General features: G+C 43.5%; 1 protein-coding gene across 3 annotated transcripts in view; it reads right to left on the bottom strand.

Moving 5' to 3' along the window:
• The window catches only part of CD96 (CD96 molecule), a 32,036-nt gene that overhangs the window by 5,634 nt on the left and 5,404 nt on the right, over nt 1-20,998 (bottom strand). For 2 of the 3 annotated variants that reach the window (XM_051780003.1, XM_051780002.1), the window contains 10 exons: nt 19,666-20,091; nt 16,028-16,137; nt 14,396-14,618; nt 10,238-10,293; nt 7,899-7,989; nt 7,366-7,542; nt 6,107-6,160; nt 4,250-4,294; nt 3,295-3,369; nt 502-579 (listed from right to left, as the gene is read on the bottom strand). In XM_051780003.1, the coding sequence (XP_051635963.1) occupies nt 502-579; nt 3,295-3,369; nt 4,250-4,294; nt 6,107-6,160; nt 7,366-7,542; nt 7,899-7,989; nt 10,238-10,293; nt 14,396-14,618; nt 16,028-16,137; nt 19,666-20,091 (1,335 nt within the window). The remainder of the gene's footprint in view (nt 1-501; nt 580-3,294; nt 3,370-4,249; nt 4,295-6,106; nt 6,161-7,365; nt 7,543-7,898; nt 7,990-10,237; nt 10,294-14,395; nt 14,619-16,027; nt 16,138-19,665; nt 20,092-20,998) is intronic. The other variant, XM_051780004.1, reaches the window with a different exon arrangement.

Genomic DNA, 20,998 nt, shown 5'->3' with positions numbered 1-20,998 from the left:
CAATTGTAATATTGTTAAAATAAATATGTCTATTGAAACCAGGATACTCAAACGTTTTTTCATTCCTCTTTTGCCGCTGCAAATCCTTGACAGCTTGGAAACTTGGGCTTTTATCTTCTAACTCAGCGGAATTCAACAGGGAAATTGTTTCTGTGAAGCATTGAAAAGCTGGTACAGATGACTCCACCTGACTTTTGGCCTCTGCTCAGACACAACTTTTCCATGTTTAGTAATAATTTTTGCATGGCAATGTGGTGACTATCAACTAGCAGCTGAAAATAAGCGCCACAGGGAATGGTATCTCGGGAAAGGTATCTCGAACTGAGGACCTGAGGACCTGCTGCTCTACTTTTTGCAAGATGCTCCAGGCTACTGTAGATTTGCAATCCAATGCTCACATTTTCACTTTGTGCCACATTTTCACTTTGCAGCCCCCATAGTTGGCTTCATAACTCCCCTGTTACAGACCTAAGAAGCAAAGGAGACAGATCATCTACTCACGTGCTGCTGTCAGACTCTCACTTAATGCTGCGGCGCTGCTGTAGCTTTTTGTCTCTGCATTAAAAGCCAGTGCTCCTGCTGAAAAACACACAAGCTTGTAAAAATTGCTGTAGGGAACCATAATGCTTGTTTTTCATTTTCCCTGTCTTTCTTCCCTGTTTCCTGACTAATAAGGTCAAACAGTTGTAGCCCACTACTTGAGATGCTGGCTTCCCTCACATAAGCACTACATAACTCCATGTCTTCTTTGAAAGCCTATCACAAGCTAGAACCTCGACTGAGATAGATGAATAAACTTTGACAAAACATTTGGAGCATTTTTGTATTTCAGCATAGTTTCAAGTGAAGCTCTATAGATTGGAGTTCACTGGCTTGTTTCGTCCTGAAGCCAGAGCAGCGACAAACAAACATACATAAATCAGAATCTAGACAGGATGTCACCAGCTCCAGGGAAACAAAACTGTTTTCCCAACTAGCAAAGGGAAGTTTTGAAAAAGTTAGTGTACAGGTGTCAAACCTGCAATGTCTGATGCCAAAAGCCAATTTATTTAATATTTTCCTTTAAGCTTTTTTTTTTAAGTGCTAAGATTTCTAGAGCTCAGCTAGCTATTTATCTGATATTTACACACAGATGGTGGCTAGCAAGTAGACCTCTATTTTCCCAAAAGAACTATATTACATTTACTAAAAAGAGTTCATCTTTCTTAACAACTGTCTCATTTTTGGAAAAAAAAAATATCATTAAGCCATCTAAACAAACCCAAGAAGGTGAAATGCAGCTGTAACCCATCACTCGAAGCCTGAGCTTCTCTGTGCTCAGACATAGAGCTATCATGGAAGCTAAGCAAAGTCCAGGCTGCAGTTTTAACAGCCTTGGTTTTGCTTTCCCTGCTCCTGCCCTTGCCTCTCTATGTCCACTCTTCCCTCGAATCCGTTCCCAGCTGTCTCTTAGATTTTCATTAAAAACTTGCAAAATAGCAGGAACTGAACCAAACCAGTAGACTGAAATGGCAGGCCTGGACTTGGCATCCTGACTCAGCTGCAGCTCAGAGGATTTGCTCAAGTAGCTGATGGTGGCACAAATGTGAGAACCAGCAGTGAGCCAGAGAGGAGAAGCACCAATACAAGGCTGGCACACTGCAACTGCCACGTGTTGGGAGCATTCATTAAAAGGCAGTTGTTTCCTGGCCTACTTACAGAAGAAAAATGGCTCAGCTCCACCTTACATTATGACTTTTACCTTGAACCTCCTCAATCAGCGAAGATGTGTAATTCAGCTAGGAGAATCTTCTCTGTTCACATTGTATATTTATAGCCTTTGTCATTAAATTTTTTGTTGAGACAGAAGGGCTTTCAGTCCACTTGGACAAGCAACTTTGCTGTTCTGCTCTCAGCCAGGCAAGGGTCTCTGTTTTGGGGATGGGGACAGCAGCATGAGAAGCAGCAAACTTTCATTTCAGTGCCACTGCAGTCTGTGTTCCTGCCTTGGCATATCTCTGTCTAGCCTCCTTGTGCCCCCGGGCTTTATGCTGAGTGATTCAACTCCAAACACAAGGAAGCCCTGTGTTTGGTGTCTTCCTCCAGTATTACCCCCAACTGCTGCCCTTCACATTGCTCTCTTATCTCTGCTAGAGAGTAACTTTAAGGTTTGAGGTTACTTTAAGGGAGGGTTGCAGGATTGAATTTACACAGCCCAAGGAGAATAGTCAATGCCCCACAGGCTCATAAAAGTCTGTTGCACTCAAATTTTTTTTTGTTTGGGAGAACAAGGCTTCTGCAAATACTAAGGGCCAAATCCACTCTTGCTGGTGGCTACCTCAGTGGTGCATCATTCCTGACCCAAAGCTATGGTGCTGTTAAGGAGAGGAACAACAACTTGCCATTTTGCCTCCTCCTTGTGCTGTCTGCACTGCTGTTTTGCATGTGCTTCTTTGTCTAAAATGAAGAGTGTGTGCCATGTGTGTGTTCAGTCAGGAGCTGTGGCAGTGAGCACACCTCTCCTTGCTGCCAGTGAGGGCTGCCCCAGCACCCTTCTATCTGCTGCTTAAAACCAGCCAGTCCTACAGGGATCAACAGCTGGGCTTCAAAAGAGACTTTAAAGAAAAGAGTGCTTGCAGACAGGCTGTGCTGCGAGAAAATGCACTCTGCTGTGTCTGGTGGGCATTAACGCTGTATTTTGAGATCAGAAGGTAGGAGGTTCTCAGCTTTACCTGCTCTTGATTCAGGCTGCTGCTGCACTGTCCAGCCCACTGGTTTAACCTCTCCCTTGGCAAGAGAGGTTAAACCCTTCCAAGTGTTACTCTGCCCTCCACTGGCCTTGGTGTTGCCAGCCTAAGGAAGAAATTACCTGTTGTAAACATTTTGTTTATTGTTGCTTTGTATTTGGACTTCTGTGCTCTGATGTTTGGTTTACACTTTTTCTAGCTCTAATCTAATTCTATTTTGGTATGACCTTTAATTAAAGAAAATAGGTATTCCTTGTAAATAATATAATATAATAACACTAATTAATATATACTCGATGTCAATTCAGTTGCCAAATTTAGTGCACATATCCTAAATGGAGCATTAAAAAAGATAAAATCACTAAAGCATTTTCTCATATATTTACTTTTGAACTGTGGTTATACTGACTGTGGTTACTGTACCTCCTAGCATATAATCCACTAGGAAAAGGGCTTCAGGAGACAGTAAATTGTTTGCTACAAAAAAAGCAAGATGGTTATTGTGCTTATGTGTTTTTCTCCTCCATTGTTGAAGCAATAGAGAAAACATTTTGGCTTAATTGATTACCTTGTGTTATGGAAGCAGGAGCCAAGTTTGCTTGACTTGTGAAATCCAGAGAGGCCAAAGATGTCGACTGGGGCTCTAAAGACAAACAGATTACATGGTATCACATTTAGCTGATAGGTTCTTTAGAAAATAATATTAATAAATCATAAAACAGCCTAGATCAAAGCTTGCGGCAGCTGTTGGGTAAATGCAGACTCTGCAGCAGAAATCCTGCTGTCAGACTTTAGGCTAAATGCTCAAAACACATCCCACAAATTCAGGGGGCACTCACAGATGGCTGATGTTATTAATACTGGCCCTTTCCTGTGAGCTGGCTGGAGACATTACTTATTTATGTTTTTATACACAGGGTACAGTTTAACTGCTGTGGGGTGGATCATGCATTTGATGGTGGTGCTCCCCCATTTATCCAGAGCCTTTCCAGAAATGGTTCATGACAAGATGCCACAGCCACATAAGCTGAGGAGATCACCTGCGGGTTTTCCTCTCGGTTGCTGAAGAGAGTTTTATGTAGTTAGCCCTGTGCATGCTCTGGTAACAGAGTTAGCTATCTTACATAACTAATGAAGGGGAATGATGTGCTGCTCTTGGGTCAAGGAAAAGTGGTGGCTTTAACTTTTCTATCACACGCACCTCTCTGTCATAATAGGACAAATTTATTTACAGTTCTATAGGTATAATATTCCATTTTATAAAAATGCATAAAAATAATGCAATATTCAGGATGCCGTTTTACATGCTGTCCTAACGTGACAGTTTTAGTAAGATTTCTGTTGGATCTCTGCTTGAGTGACTTCACAGCTCACAAATTCCCATCCAGCAGGACATGGGTACTGTCAGTACCAGAGCACACTGACCTTTCCCTGGCACATCTCTGGTTCTGTGTACATGACATTTAAGCAGTGGTCAATATACATATATTGTATAATGAAGGCTTCTATTTTATCCTCCTTACCTGAGGCAGTCATGACAGCTGATGTAAGTGTTGAATTACCAAGGTCTATAACAAATCAAAACAAACAGCATAAGGAAGGTGTTTATTCTGCTTTAGGAAAGTGGGCGATTCAAAGGTTCAAGAGTGAGAAAGTACATCACACTTAATTTCCAAATAATCTTTCAATGCACAACTCAGCTAAGTGGTCTGGAGAGAAACATGAAGCATCTGAGGTAACTGTGCTGTGAAATCCCTAGGGAAACAAAGGTTTTTTGGGAAAAATTTTGGAGCCCCTGGCACCTCAACTTAAAAAGAACAAGTGAATCACATGGGTTTATTCCATTCAAAGAGATGCACCTTATTAGCACAGATGTTGAAATAACAAATATGAGCTGGTGGTGGCACCTGCACAGCTCCATCCACGAGGCATTTTGGAGGCTGTAACTCTTGACAGGAAATTTCAGAGACCCTTTGCACTGAAAAGTGCTCACTGAGTCCTCAGAGAAGAGGAGGGGGAGTTATTCCTTGTAATTAAAGAACTGTTAACCACCCAGACAAGTGCAGCAGAGACACCATCCTGCCCAAGCAGCATTTATGTCCTAAGTAAGAGATCTCTCACTTTTTTCAGTATTTTTTTTTCCCCAGGAGAAGAGGCAAAGTACTCCCCGAGTAGGTTAGGAGGATGGATTATGTCTCCCCAAAGGGCTCCATGAAGGACATAATCTATGGAAGCTCACAAACCCCATTAGAAAAACACATCTGGGAAGGCAGCCAGAGGTACCTACCTCTGTGTGGTTGGGCACATGTGGTGGGCACTGGGTGGGAGCAACCCTCTGCAGATCAGATCTTAGCAAAAGCAGGTAACTATCAACTCTCTGGCTGCTTTTCTGTGCAAGCACTTGTACCTCCTTTGGCTGTTGCTTTTCCATTTCCATTTCATCTTAGCCTCGCCTGCACTAGCAGGGATTTTGCAGTAGCTGGCTGACATAAAGGACTCCTTAGCAAAGGTGCAGCAGGTCGGAAAACCAGGGCAGTGGGCACCTTGAGGTGTGCCCAGCTCCCAGGGACTTTATGCAGAGTGTGCAAGATGAAGCAGAATGGTGACCTGATGCAAGCTGCCAGGGTTCCTTTGAGAGAGTTTCCACTGCAGAGGCCAGTGGAAAACAAAGTCTCTCTCTCAGGGCCCCCCAGTGACTGGGATGACTTTCTGGTGTGCAGTGGGGTATTAGCTGAACCCCCAGAGCTTGCCACAACCTGCACTTGTAGAAGTTTTTACACAGAAACCCACACTTCTTTTCATGCCATCTGTCTACAACATTTCTCTGACACGCTCACATAACCCACTGCTAAAGTGCAGCTGCCTCCCACGAGGAGCAGAACAAACTGCTCCAGGACAGATGTCTCCAAAGGGCTTCAGCTGAGCTGTGGACGGAACATTTATCTGTCTGCAATAAGCTGATAATAAGACAAACTTGCAGGGGCAGAGCACAGATTTACCACATTTACACAAATTAAGAAACATTCTATCAGTTCTTTAATTAGGCAAAAGTGTTGAGGATCTTGGCTGTGTACTTAAGCAGAAGGTAGAACTGTTAACAGGGCTGTTATTTTTAATTATTACTTCAGTGTTGAAAGAGCTTTATTCAAATGCCAGCTGAAGCATCAGAAATAACATTATGTGCCCCTCAAGGCTGGAGTTTAATTATGCTTGGTCTTAATTATGATAGATTACATCACCAAAATATCCATTTGTTGTATTTTCTCTGAAGTCATAGCTGCAGGAAGGGGTTTCTTGGTGTAGTAAGTGTTACAACAACTTCAGGAATTTATAGATTCCTCTAACACAACCCAAGTTATTTTATTCTTAATTTATCCTACCTTCTGAAACCGTGGTGGGAAAAGCTTCAGGTGAAGCTTCATTAGACTTATTGTCTGTGAATAAAAAAAAGAGAAAGATGAAACCAGTTCTTTAAAGTAATTATAAAGGCTGAGAATTTAGTTTAGGTTTGTGTCATACTGTGCACCTTCACAGAAGGCATGGCTGAGAATTAATGTGATTCTTTCCTTTCTGTCATATCTAAATACATTAATGTTTTTATACAGAGTGGATCTATCTTAGCATTAGCATAACCTGCAGGCAAGAACTTAGACTGCTTTAATTGATGGCTCTCCAATTTGAAGATATTTCTACAAAACTACAAATTGGGTGAAATGAGTAATTTTGGAGAAAAGGGTGATTTATATCCCTTCCCTCTGAAGCTATATTTCCAGAGGATTCAGCTCTGGCTTTTGATGCAGTCTTACTTTGTGGAAAAACATACCAATAAGCATATCCACAGCCACAAGTGAATACAGCTGAGATGCAAGCAGTTGCCAAGGTACATGATGTACCAGCAGATGCTGCTAAGGGGTCAGCAGCTCAGTCCTGTTGTCTGTGCAGCAAGGATCATAATAACAATAATAAAAATAATAAAAAAGTGTCACTATGCATTTGCACCTGAGGAGGAGACATGAACAAGAGGGTGCTAAAGGAAATCTGTCAGATCTTCTCACCAGCCCCCCTGCATTCTCAGAAGTGCCAAAACCGTCTGTAATGTTGAGTCTCCCGCTTTCACCAAAAGAGCAGGACAGCATGTATACCCACTTCCCTAACCATGTAGCTAATCCTTATGGTACAGATTACAGGGGAGTTTCTCCATTGTCCAAAATGGTTCAACCTTTTGCAAGTTTCACTGAAGATGTATAACACAGCCCTGATCTGAGGGTTTAGATTTCCAGAGAGTTGCACTGCACACATGCAGACTTTTTGCCACAAATGCTCAGTGGGAAACACATGATTATAATAGCTCACTGGTCCGTGTGGCTATGCTAATCTATTTTTGGATATGGGAAGTACAGCAAGACACTGCCTAAACAAACGACAAGCATCTTCTGTTTGTGCAGGAGTTTCTTAGCTCATTTAGAGGCTTAAGCAAAGACTTGAGCTAAAAAACCTGCCAGAAAGTTCAAGCTGTGAGATGAACTTGTACAATAAAGCTTCCATACTCTTGGTATTTCTTCAGTATTTTAAATAACAGTGAATACATGTGCTTGGTGTTCTTAAGATCTCAGATGTGTTTCATCTATGAAAAACCTACCAAATGAAACAAATATTTCTTCCGATGAAATATTCCATATTTCACTCCCGAGGGAAGGAAACAGACATGCACATGAGAATGTCTTATGTGTCTCTTGGGTCCCTTGCAGCATCAGCGTTGATCTCATCTGATAGAAACCTTCACTGTCTTGCAAATCTTCTTGTACAACAGGAATTTCTTGGGGAAAAAAGAAAAAGGCCCTCTCGTTCACTCCAGACCATAAATCAAAACTGTGCATAATATTGGTACTGAAAACAGGCTCATATAGATGCAGGTTTCTTTGCTGAGACACTACCAAAGATCTGTCAGGAACAGTGTGGTTATACCAAACCATGGTTCCCATCCCTAGCAATTGCAGGGGTCTGTGGTCACAGCCATTTGCCATCTGTTCCCTTTGAGGAGGTCTGACACTCTCCCTTGCACCCAGACAGACTCCTGCAGGCTCCCTGTGGCAGGAAGGGATGAGCAACCATCACTTCTCTTGGGAACCACTTCTAAAGCTGTGCCATTGTCCTACTGACAGGTTGCTTTACCTCCAGGCTGCTCCGACAGGTTTGCTCTGTCCACGTACCACACAAGGCTTGGCTTGGGAAATGCCTTCCTCACAACACAGCTCACGCTGGGCTATGGGGCAGGAAAAGGAAGTTATTAGGTTAGACTCCAACATCCTCACCCTGCTGCCAGCTTCCAAATTCCCTTATGGACAGTGCTTGTTAACTCACAATCCTGCTGTGGAAGGACGCACTTCCTTCCTCTTTATTGTGTTTCTTGCCCACTCCCTTCATTTTTCTGGTTGTGGGCAGTGTTGAATGAGAGTCCAGGGACACACTGCTCTGGATGAAAAGGCTCCAACCCTCTCTAGCCCTGGCTGTGGCTGGAAAGATGTAGGGTGACCCCCACCCCTCCTGCCTCCAGTGATGAACATCCACATGGAAAAACACTGGAATAGGTAATGGGCAGTGTGTGTATGGAGAGTAAGACACCTTCTGATCACCATGTGAATCCTCCCTTCATTAGGCAGATGGAGAGACAAATCCCATGAAAAAGACTGCCTAGTCTGTTGAATATTCAAAACTAGATACCTTTGTAGTAGGCACAATATGCAAGAGGTTTCCAGAAATTGATGCTTTAGAGGCAGTACTCCTGGCTCTATGCCAATTGCTCCAAAAATCTGTTTTTGTGCTCCATTTAATTTCTCATCAAGCAATAGATGGGAAGAACCTCAAAATCAAGGCTAGATGAAGGGCTGGGCACTAGCAAGGTGGGAGGTCTCATCCTCATACTGCCTGGATGTTCACAATTACATTTATTTAGCAGGTTATGACACTGCTAAGTACTAAGCACTGTTATAAGAGAAATTGCCTTGTCCTTTTAAACAGAAAAAAGGAAAAAGCATGTGCTACTCATGCAGCACAAGGCCCACTTGCTCCCACTTTTGAAGAAAGTGGCTCCCACATTTAGTTGAAAGCAAGCTTGATGTATTACAGCCAGGAGAAGTCAATCATTCAGTAGAAAGACTGAAACTACCCAGCTGAAACTCTTTCCCTGCCATGGTAAATTGTATTGCTTTCCCCTATTTTCTCTTCATTATTCCCTTATTTTTCAGGCACTTTTAGGTCATAATATTTTTATAAATGCTTCCTTATGAAGAAATACAAATCCGATATCCTTACTAGATTTAAGCCCTGCAAGAAAAAGAAGAAAAGAGAAGTAAAGGAGTTGGTGTTTGTTTGGAGATGAAGAACTGACAGAGGAGTTTCTATTGTCCAGTCTCATGATGGCAGCACCCTTGCTCTGTTCAACAGGACTGTGTAGATAAAAGCCTGTAATATCCAACACCACACGTGGAAATAGGTCATCAGGAAAATTATACCAGTCAGTTTTGCAGAACTGACTGACTCATGGCTTGTCTGAAGCAGGTGGATATGGCTAGTGCAAGGTTCTGCCTGCCCACAAGCTCTGTTTCCAAGGAAAACCTTAATTTGGGATGAATGCTCACAGACCAAAAGCTTCAACTTGAAAAGATGGAACAGGAAGCAAAGCAGCCTAGCTAGTAGCCAGAGTGGCTTGCTAGTCAGTCATATGGGCCACAAATATGTTTTATGCCAAGTATGGCCACTGCAGATCTGCAGACCTTTAGGTTTTGCCATTACCAAGCATGTGAGAAAACAGAGGCCCCAAAACACATGGGTAACTGCTCATCTCTAAATAGGGACTCTCAGATTTAGATCTAGTTGCTCTACTGGCATCTGACTGCCCCAGATGAGATAGGCTTGCAGTGTGATACATTATGCCCAACACGATCACCACCTTTTCATCAGCGTGTTAGGCCATGTCTGTGCTCCAAGCATTGTTCCCGCAGCACCTGCTCCTCCCTGTCCTAAGGGGGGCTGTGGGGAAGGTAGAGGCTGCCTCTCCCTGACCCCCTGGAGCAGCATCCTGGATAGCAGGTGACCTTTTTCAGAGAGGGATTTTATGCAGTGTGGAGAGGGCAGCTCGAGATTGTTGGGTAGTAGCCAGCAGATGGGGAGGGAAAGGGAGAATTGCAGCCCCCTGCAAACCACATAGCCTCTTGATCTGTCCTGGAGTCTTCCCCAGGGCTAACATAAAACCAGATTTTGCCCACACATCAGAGAAGCCCTTAGCTTGGTCAAGTTTGTGCTCACCAAAGAAATTCACTGCTGTGAGGATGGAAATTGCTCAGAGGGAAGGGCAGGAACAGCTGACATTAACTCTTTGCCGTGCCCATTGACCTGTGAGCTTTGTCAGTTTGGATGTTCCACCCATGCCTGATTCAGCTCAGCTTGCCTGGCTCTGCTGGGGTGGCACGGTGGCAGTCACAGGCCTTACTCTTTGCTCCAAAATTGCTCACCTTCTGCGAGGTGCCAGCTGAGCCCTCCTGCAGGCTAACAGAGATCTCAGGGTAAGCTGGAAAGCAAACATATATGTATTAGTGAAATGGACACTGAAGATCACAGTAACAGCTTCTAAGAAGACTTAACAGCCTTGTTTCATAAAAAGAGTTGAAATTAAATCCTAACCCCACCCACACAAGTAGCAAGATAAAAGCTTGCACAGCTGCAATTTGAGGTCAAGGAAGTGGTTTACAAGCACAGATCAGCAGCTACTGCCACAGGATTCATGATGTGTTTCAGTGTCTATCTAAACTACTCTAGGGTGGCTTTGCTGGGGAAACAAGATGAAAGCATCCTGCAGTCACAGCTCCGGCAGCAGAGTCACCCTTCCTGGGCCTGATGAAATGAAACACACCCCGGTTGTTGGTTCCTCTGGGTGCTTGCCAATCAAAGTCATCTCCAAAGGCTTCAGCCATCTCCAAAAACATTGATTGGTTTTGGGTACCAGCCACCCACGTGCTGTCACCTGGACAGACGTGTGGCAGTGTCACACCACAGATGCTTCCTGCCTTGCCAGGAAGCCCAGAGCTCACCTTCACATCAGAGCAGCAGGCTGTGGATGACCACATCCACATGAAATGGAAAAAGTGTTTTCTTTTTGCAGCATGTTGGTTCTGGGTGAAGTTGACTGTACAAATTAAAGCTATCAGGTACTGTAAACCTTTCTAAGTGGGCATTTCTAAAGTAGCCATCGGAATCCCTGCTTTGGAGTAATATTAACTGACTTGTTAAGTAAGGACTGTTGAAACTGTGTTAATATATTAAAAACTCTCAAAAGCCTCAGGTAAATTGTACTTCTGGCCTTTTCTGAGCCTTGAAACTGGAGTGGAAACAAGTGCTGCCCCTGGATTTGTTAGGAGATCAGTAATTCTTTCTCTTTCCAACTTAAACCTCACTTTATTCTCTACCATTAAGATACTTTCCTCTTTTTTCTTACCCTGTTATATTCCCTTACATTCCCCTCTGAGCTGAACTGCTCAAGTTTCTCTCTTGTATTATATGGCTAATCCTCTAAGGACTCTCCTGACTTCTTTTTTTTCTTTTAATTTCCACTTTTCTGCTTAATGTTACTGACGGATTATGCCTGGTCATGACCTGTATTTAATTATCGTAGCCTTATGGTTTTTTGGAGTCTGGGTACTTTTGGATGAAGTTTCCTTTTTTTTTAAATATTTTTTCCTTGGTTTTGCTCTTTACTCATTTGTTTTGTTTTGTTTTGGGAGGTAGGTTGGTAGATTCTTCCTATCAGAAAATGAATGTATTAAGATTTCCTTCTTGTTTCTGCCTTGCCAAAACTGTACAGATGGTCGTGGAGCTGGCAGAAGACAAGCATACTTTTTCAGATGTTAGAAAAAGTCTGATAAACTGGATCTTCTAATCTCAGCAAAAAGTTGCCTGGGAGACTAAATGATGTCTAGTCTAGTGCATGCTCTCTTTGTTTTTTGATGAGAACAGGCACACTTTTCCACATCTGCATTGGATGCTGTCTTCTGCTTTTTCAGAAGGCATGTTTGCTGGGTAACTCTCATGCATAGCTCTCATGCATAGCTCTGAATAATCTAATAGATCTTTCGCAATTAACATCTTAGCCTCTGTTAACATTTTGACATTCACTTGCCTTGCTAGGATATTTACCAATGTTTTGTATCTAGTGGAAATTCAATATTTAGTTCAGTAGTTTCTGCGGCTGAGCTTTTACTGTTACAAAAAGGGAAAATCAATATTTGGTGAAGTTGGACTTGAAAAGGCCGTATGTTTTCCAAGAAACTTGTATCTAAAGAACTCTGTCCTAGAAAAGAAATATTTTAAAGTATTTCAGTCCAAAAGTACCCCCTTAAAAAAAGCTCTCTTTTTCAAACATCTGTCTTTACTCAACTTACGAAGACTCTCAACTTCATTGAGAGACTTTTTCAGGCCTTTCCCATCCTCTCCTGCCCAGCTCTCAACTGTGAGGAAGTGCCACTTCACTGCCCCTCAGACTTGGTCTGTCTCTGCTGTGTTTAGCCCTGCCTCAAGCATTTGTCAGAGTGATCCTGCACAAGGAGCTTTCTGCCCTCTCCCCTGTTTCATAACACCCAGCCCATGGGGTTCAGTTGCAGGAGTGTTTGGGTGACAGGGGGATTGCCAAAATGGGAAAATCTGCCCAGGTTTCAGTTGGGCTTTGCTCTCTAGCTGTGTCCTTGCTAATGGCCAAGACAACAGATATCACCAATATAATGTGCTGTTGATGTTGTATACACATACTATCTCTAGATTCTGTCCCAGCCATTTGAGGCTGGATCTAACTGTTAGGACATAAAAGTTCATTTCTTTATTCCCTGGTAAGCACGAGGAAAAAGAGAAGGGTTCTCATCTGAAAAGGCTCTTTGTCCCCAGATGTCACCAAGAGAGTGCTGGATTATTCTGGCCACTGTCTCTGCCTATTCTGCCCTGCCAGTGGTGCACAGGTATGTGTGATGGTGCAGGGGAGGCTCTAAACCCTCTGCTCTTGGCCTCACATCCTGCTGCAGGACAAGAGAGGTAAATGGAGAAAGGCTGGTATGATGCAATCATAAGCAGCATGACTTCAGGGAATAGTAACAGAAAAGAGTGAGACCGGATGCAAAATAGTTATTTTACCTGCAAAATATCAGATGTAGAAGGGCTAGGAGCACAAAACCACACTTCCTCCGAGATGTGGACTCTATTTCCTTGAAGTCTGAGAGACTTTCCTTTAGCACCCACTACAAACCTCAAGGCTCTCAGGGAGCCCCTGCACCTAACCCTGCCCTCAGGACCCCTGTGGGAGAGGCTGACAGCACAGCACCCTCAAAGCCAGCCAGCACTTACTGGGAAATACATGGGCTGTTCACCACCAAGAGCCACAGTTACCTTCTCTTGTTTGCCTCTCTACCCTGTTGTGCTAGTATGTTGATGTGGGCGCACGCACAGACAAGCACACACCTCACAGTAATTCTGGGAAAATCCAAATAAAGCAACCTCTTAGGCTAACAGACACAGAAATCAAGGTGAGAGCATCAGCAGTGATGGAGGGGAGGGAGAGTTCAAGTATGTTAGTATACTTGAACAATTACCCAGGTAACACTGTCGCTATTTGACAAATGTCAATATTTTAAAATAAAACCCGTGTCTGAATCATGCAAACGCAAGAGGGGATTTCAGATCATTAACTTCTATTTTTATTTCTTTTACATCAGTGACTAACAGCCCCCAGACATATTTTTCTTTTTTTTTTTTTTGCTGCTCCCTGTTGAACCTTCCTGTTTATTCAGAGAATCAGCCTCATATGGCCATGCCAGCCTCAAGGTGTGGGCTTCCTTGGACAATTAGCTACAGTCAAGGGACTGTTGACAGACCCACTGTTTAACACCCATTCATTTTAGAAGCTTTGGAAATATGTTTTCCAGACCAACTGGTTTATAAACAGAAAACAAAGCCTGGTTTTCAAGTGGGCAGCATTTTTCTGGTTCAATTGTACCTCAGCAATTGTAGAGTAGAGTTTCTAAGCCACTAGAAAGGGAACAGAGCAAGTAATTAAAGATGGGGAAGGCTTCCAGCACGAAATGGCAGCCCACATGTTTGCAGTACAGAGCCTACACCACTCCTGACCAGTTGGAGACTCCCCAGCCAGGACCCTCATTTCCAGAGCCAGAGTGTTCGGCAGCAGTTTAATATCACATACCTTCGAGGATGTGACTTTGCAACAATAGTAGTTCCAAACTGCTTACTAACTTTTGGCCATGATTTCCTAGCCACAGGCAGCATGGTCATTTGGGGCACAGAGATCTTGATGACCTGTAGCCTGCAAACATAAACCTACACATCAGGGGAAGATACTGGCCATGTGCCTGCCAGTGGGGGTGATATATGTGCAACAAATCTACTATTTTTTAATTTCAGAAACTGAAGGACTTGAAGGAATGGCCTCAAATTCTTCTAAGACCTAAAGGGTTATTTTCTAACATTTTACCTCATTGCAACTGAAAAAATTACAATGTAAATATGTTTATCTTAAGAAAAAACAACAAACAGTGTGTTTCAAATTACTGGCTGCAGAACCAGACAGGAACATTACCCTTCCAAGTGCAAGGAAGCACTTGGCATAAGCCCCTTACCGTATACTCTCACAGTGGTGCTGCTCTTCCGGACTCTCTCTGGGTGATACACCACATGGCAGGAAAAGACCCTGCCATCATCAGTGATTTTGATGGGGAAAATCTGTAAAGTGTTGTTCAAAGCCAGGCGGACTCTTTGCCCATACACTGCGCTGCTGTTCCTGTACACAGCAGGACAGGAGGGCTCCTTGGTCACAAGTTCCTCTTTCCTGCCATTGTCACCCTGTGAAAACAAAAACCCACCATATTGTGAAGACTGGACACCCAGAGAGAAAAATATTTTTGTAGGCCAACTCTATTCCCACTAAAAAAATCTTCCCTCTCACCCTTAGCATTTGCAACATTTATTTTTTTTCCTGAATACATTCTCTCCCAGAATTTCAACACCAAGAGCGGTCATCTTATTACCAATAAAATATGGAGTAAATAGCTGTGTCTGATGAATCCTGATCTCTGTATCCTGCAGAGAGGACAACAGAGCTGCTTTCTCACTGCACCAGTCTTTAAGTTATGCTGAACATCCCATACATATTAAATACGACTGAAATTTCAGAAAAAACTTTGCTCTTTTAGAATTTTAAATAGCTAGAATCTGATAATACTAACCAAAAGTCATCTCCTTTTATTATCTGTGTGGCAGCCACCCTTAGATATAGGTATAGCCTATAGACAGAGGTACATCTTGGACATCTGTGCCAGTACATATTTGCCAGCTTTACTCTGCATGACACATGGCAATCCACATATGTCATTGTGCTGACCTTTGGGGTTTTTTTCTCCTTTCTTCTGCTACTTTGTAGAGTGAACTAGCAAAACTAAAAATTAGTAAGGACAAGGATGTTCCCTTAAAATTTTAATATTAAGAATGAATCAGGACAAAAGGTTAAAAAACCCAAAATATTTGAAAATCACCTTTAAGAAAACCCTCAACAGTTACAGCTCCTCAGTGACAATGGATATAAATGAACAGGTAAAGCTTAAGGGACTGCTTGCTGATACTTATCTTTATATGCTGAAATGAATGTTAAAAGGTTACATTAAAACATGCTTATAAATATTTATCCAGAGAGTGAGATAAAGTACAAAAATATAGCAAGCTTTACATCTCACAGCAAATTGCTTTAAAGTAGTTTTTCATGTGCTTAGTTTGACAGCTAGGTTTGCATGTCTTCAGTGGGCATCCGTGACACAGAGGTTAACAAAACCAAAAATATTAGTCAGTACCTTTTTTTATCTCAAAGCAGCTTGATATCTTACTACCCTACACAGTAACCATGTATTTTTCAGATCCTAAAGCCTCACTAGAAAAAAAAAACCCTGAGAAATCCAACACAAGAAATATTTTACTTCTGTTATATTTGCCACTGTCCATGGCCCTGCTCTGTGTGTGGTCCTGAAAAATTAAAAAAAAATAAAAAAATTCCCTCTTTGTTTCTTTAACAGCTATTACGGTGTGTATGTAGCAAACCCGTGTTTATATTTTTTCCCTTTTTTTATCACAGTCCAATGTGACTGATATGCTTTGTTTAGCAGGTTCTGCAGGACACACTAGAGTAGAACATTTCTGTTTCAGTCTGCAGAAATACCCTGTAGTCCTTTCTGTACTTTATACCTGAGATGAAAAGTACTTACCACTAGCCATTTCAAAGGATAAGTGGACAAATTTTCTGAGGTCGTGTCCTCAAGGCATGGAATTTCTAAAGTCTGGTTTAACCACACTTTCTTCAGGTAGTGCTGCTCCTCTTTTATCATTGTAACAACAACAAAAAGCCCAAGAAGGAAAATCAGAAACATGATGTTCATTGTGCTTTGAAAACCAACACTGACTAGTCTTCTGTTCAATGAACAGACACTTTTTTGATTAGAATGGAACTGTAATTTTCAGCCATTACCAATAGACACATTTGTTAAGTGAAAGCCCTACATCTGATTCTAGATGTAGTTTCATGAAATTCACAGCTTTACCTGAATTTTTGGCAATTCCTACAAAAGCTTTTCTTAACTGCAGGATCAAGATGTCTCCTTTTCGAGCTGAGAATAATTTGAAGCTTCAATTTTTCTCTAACAATTTTTTGTTTCCTGCGGCAATAAACCTTCAAATCAATTTTGTCCACCCATATTTCGTTTTCTCTGAAGATATCTGCAGACCTTCTTTTCTCTAAGCAGGGTATTCAGCATGTCAGTCAGGTTAAGAGTAACCCCCTTTTTTCAGTGTAACTGCTCCTGGTTTTATTCTCCAATCTGCCCACTTCCAGAAGCAGAAAACTTGTTACTCTTTCTTATCCATTTGAAAAGGCATTTCAGCATTTCCTATCCCACCCATTCCCAGCCCAGGGCTCCAGCCCAGCTGTGGGAGGGCGGAGTGGTGCACTGGAAAGAGCACAGCTGTGGCTAAGAAGTGGGGTGCATGTGTGCATTCAAACAGGAAGAGCAGTGGTGATGGGCTGGAGGTGCCACAAGTGGTGTGGTCAGCACTGGCCTCTCTGATCCCCAGCTGTGCAGTGGATGATAGTGTGGTGCTGCCTGCTGTGCCATCCTCCCTGCCACAGCCTGCTGTGACATCCTACCTGCCTGCTGTGACCTGCCTTCCCTCTTCCCTGCAGGCAGGCACCAGAGCACACCGCAGGGAAACTCTTCAGCTTTGCTCCCCTGGTAGCTCTGGTTTGCATGTTGAGATGGAGTAGATATGTATTTCTTTTATTTTTTTTATCTCAGGGGGAGTCAGAATATCTAGCTGTCCCTGACTGTCGCGTTATTTCTCAGTGGGGACTTCACAGTGACTGTAAATTCCTTTGTATCTGGCACGCAAGCACAGAGCAACGATGCCAGCACACAGCCTGTGCCACAGGGATGTGAAGAAAGGCAGTGCCCAGAGTTGTGACCAGGAAACCCAGTGGCAGAAGCAGCTTTCCTGCACAGTCCACCAGAGTGAAGCAGCTGAGGAGCCAGCTCTCACAGTAGGACGCAGAGTGCAGAAGGCCTAAGGGGCTGGATAATGCAGAAAGGATAAGACAAGGACAAAAGAAGCAAATCTATAGCCTGTCCAGGAAGAAAGCTGCACAGGAGACTTTGCTGGGACAATCTACCATGTAAAAGTGCCGTGAAGCATACAACAAGTACAGACATGAGTGGTCACCCCAGAAGTTCAGCCTGCAAACAGTCTCTGCCTGTTCTTACAGTCACGTCCCAGCTGCTTGTTTCCCACTCCCCCATTTCTGTTCCCGTCTCCATTAACAGCCTGTTGGTTAAGGTCCTCTGTGTTTGCCTGTCTTATGCAGGCCTGCTGCTCTGCAGGCTTTTAGCAGTATCTACAAGCTGAATCCATCTGGATTCACTTCAGTTTGACGTAGTTGGAAACTACTTCGTCAGTGACTAGCACCCTTATCCACTCCACTCATAGACTGGATTAAGGGGGTTTTGCCTTCCTTTGTGTGGAAGTGGTTCATTGCAAAAGATCTGGTTACCTTAAAATACAAACCTGCAAGAGGTAGCAAACTGAATTTTTTAGTTCTCTCTAGCAAGCAGCTATTGGTATCACAGCTTGCTACCTCAGGTAGCTACAAAAAAAAGCCACAGTGATGCTGATATGAACAAGAGCTGCCCACGCTTAACACATAGATGGCAATAACAGTGTTGAACAGTGCCCATATCAACCAAGGGCACCAGCAAGAGAAAAGGAGCAATGCCTGATTAGAAATGTTATTGTGTTAAGAAAGAGACAGAGAACACATGGTATGAGGAACAGAAACACAGGAGGGTTTCACAGGGTTACCAGCATTGTTTGTACCTCACTGCACTCCCCTTGATCCAATTGCTCTGCCCTGTGAAGCACAGGAAAATTCCCCAAGAGGAACCTACCATAACACACCCCTGTACAGCGGGTGGAGCAGCAGATTTATCTTTGGCACAGTTATCCAACGTGTACTGTTTAAACACACCCATCCTCTGTGGCTTGTGCAGAGGTGCTGGCTCTCATTTTGCCCCCATGGGTTCATCAGGGCAGGAAGGTTCTGCAGGGTTGCCCGAGGTGTGTCTCCAAGACAAAAGCACCGAAATGCTTGGAGCCACTGCCATGCAGTGGCCACCAGGGAGTGAGGGTTAAACATTCCTGCATACTAGTCTTGCACAGAACCTCCTCCTGCTGCAGGACCAGTGTGATCCAGCATGGGAACCAACGTCCCTCCTGCCACCAGTCTGGCCTCATCATGAAGGTAAAAGGGCAGTAGGAGCAGAGCTGCCCTTTGCTACCCTTGAAATAACCTGCACCCACCCTGCTCCTAACCCTTGAATGTTTGCTACACCGACAGCCCTGGGCAAAAGCAGAGCGAGCATGTTGGCCTTACAGCTCTGAACTGAAACCGTGCCGGGTTTGTTGCATTTACTTTAATCCTGCTTGGGTTGTTAGCAGAAACCTGGGTCAGGGAGAGGTTTCTGGGGTCATCAAATCCAGTCCCCCATGTGCAGAACAGCAGGCTTGTTCAGTGTCCCTGCCCAGTTCCATCTTCACAGCAATTTGGACTTTTGCCCTCACTGCTGACACTAAATAGCTGTTCCCAATGTTGCTGCACTAACAATTGCCACTGTTGTTTAATTTGTAGTCAAATCCATTACCGTCTATTTAAATCAATTTGCTCCTTTGCTGGGATAATTTAAATATCCTCCCTAGAGTTCACACACTCCCCTGAGGCTTACTTACCGAGAACAGTCATGCTGCTTTACAGCTTTCTTTTGGCTGACAGAAGCAGCCAAGTCTCTGTTCCTGTGATTGTCCTAAGCAATCCCCTGTTTTGCTCCAGTGTGTTTTTGACAGTAGGGACATTGAGCTAACACCCAGCATGCCCTGCAGAGGCCAGCCCTCAGTCTGAACTAGATAATGGTGTTTTCTCTTTCTGGTGCCCAGTGCTGCACACCCTTAGCAGCAGCACAGCATGGTTCGGAGATGCACCATCCTTGGTCCCGCCATATCCTGAGCTGCTCATCCAGTGTCCTCCATGGCATGTTTCTCCAAAATAAAAATGCAGAAACTTCCCATCTCAATACCTTTTTGGCCTTGCTTCATATTCCTCCAAACAAATAAGGTTTCCTAATCACGAGCTGGATAACAACAACTAAAGAGGGCCTGGTAAACAGGGAGCTGTAGCAGCGACATTCAGTGGCACCACTGCAAACTCCAAACAGGTCACCATCACCGACCAAGAAATGTTCGTCTATCCTGATACTCTCCCCCACCCCTGTTAGGATAAAGCAACATCTCCTTCATCATCACTTACCTTCTGCCTTGACAATAAGTTGAATTTTTGCAGCCTTTGTCCCATATGGGTAAGTAGCAAAACTGCACTTGTACTGCCCACTAAGGGTGACGGTAACGTTTTTCAGATGCAGAGCCCACTGGTTGCATTCAGACGTGGTGTTTGGATTGGTGGAACACAAAGATTCTGTGACATCCTGGCTGCAGCACTTCCTTGTGCTGAAGGACACCGAAAAATTGTAAGAAGCCTCAGAAAATTTGAAGTAATGAGTGCCATAAGTGGGATGATAAACAGCTATTTTGGCAGAATGGTTGTCTTCAGTCTTGGACCACTGTGTCTGTATTATGTGGGTGGTGTGTGATTTTGGGAAGAGGCACACCAGGGTCACATCAGTACCTGGCAGAGCGTGGACCACTTCTGTTTGGGTAATGACGTCTCTAGACTGGCCTTAAAAACAAACAGGATCATTTTCAGTGCAAGTAATGTTTAAACAAAGCTTTTCCTAAGCCGTCTTCAACATGATTTGGTGCCTTAGACACAGACAACTGTGAAGACCCTACAACTGTAACTATAGGCTTTCCAGGGAGGAGTTTTACAGCAAATTTCCACCATTACAGACTGCAGAGAGAGAACTGGGGAAGCAAATGCATGCACATCTAGAAGAGCGCAGAGGGCTCCTGTCACACTTGTGGGAGAGAAATGGGAGCTCTGAGGGCCTCTGTGAAAATGGAAATCTTTCAAGTAATATAAATAAAGCAGAAACTGGGCCCAGTTATTCCCCAGCTCTTTTTGCAAGAACAAATGAGTTATCCCTGCTGGCTAATTCTGCCCCACACCGGCTCTCCCGCCCATTGCCTTTGCCTTTGCTGCTTTGGCAGAGAAAGCTGTTCCTTTTCCTCCATGTTATTAAACATCTCCTGCATGCCCTAAACGAATGCCTGTCTCAGTGTCAGAGTGAGTTGCCCTGGTATGTATGGTTTCTTCCTCAATTAATTTCATAAAGCAGGTGGCAGTCCTTAGTGTGCCATATAAAGGAGTAATGGATCGATGAAGTGAAGGGGCTTTCAGCAGGAGCCTGTACTACTTGGTTTAGCTGCTGCTGTAATAAAATTGATTTATCTCCCTTTCTCCCTCCTATGAGTAAGTCTTGCAGTCCCCAAACTCCTGTATGCAGGATACTGACAAACTCAAGGAGATGAAGAATTTATGGATGGGGGAATCATAGTGAGACAAGTAATCAATCACACCCACAGAGCCATATACAGGAAGTCCCTTTTCTAAAAGGGCATGCAGGTCCACAGAAAAAATGAACTGTGCAATTGCTCTTAGATATAGACTTGTCACCCCCCTTCTA

Source organism: Manacus candei, unplaced genomic scaffold (genome assembly GCF_025592945.1).
Source record: "Manacus candei isolate 608988 ecotype Guabito, Panama unplaced genomic scaffold, ASM2559294v1 h1tg000014l, whole genome shotgun sequence".
NCBI lineage: Eukaryota > Metazoa > Chordata > Aves > Passeriformes > Pipridae > Manacus > Manacus candei.
This window is presented reverse-complemented; position numbering and strand designations above follow the sequence as displayed.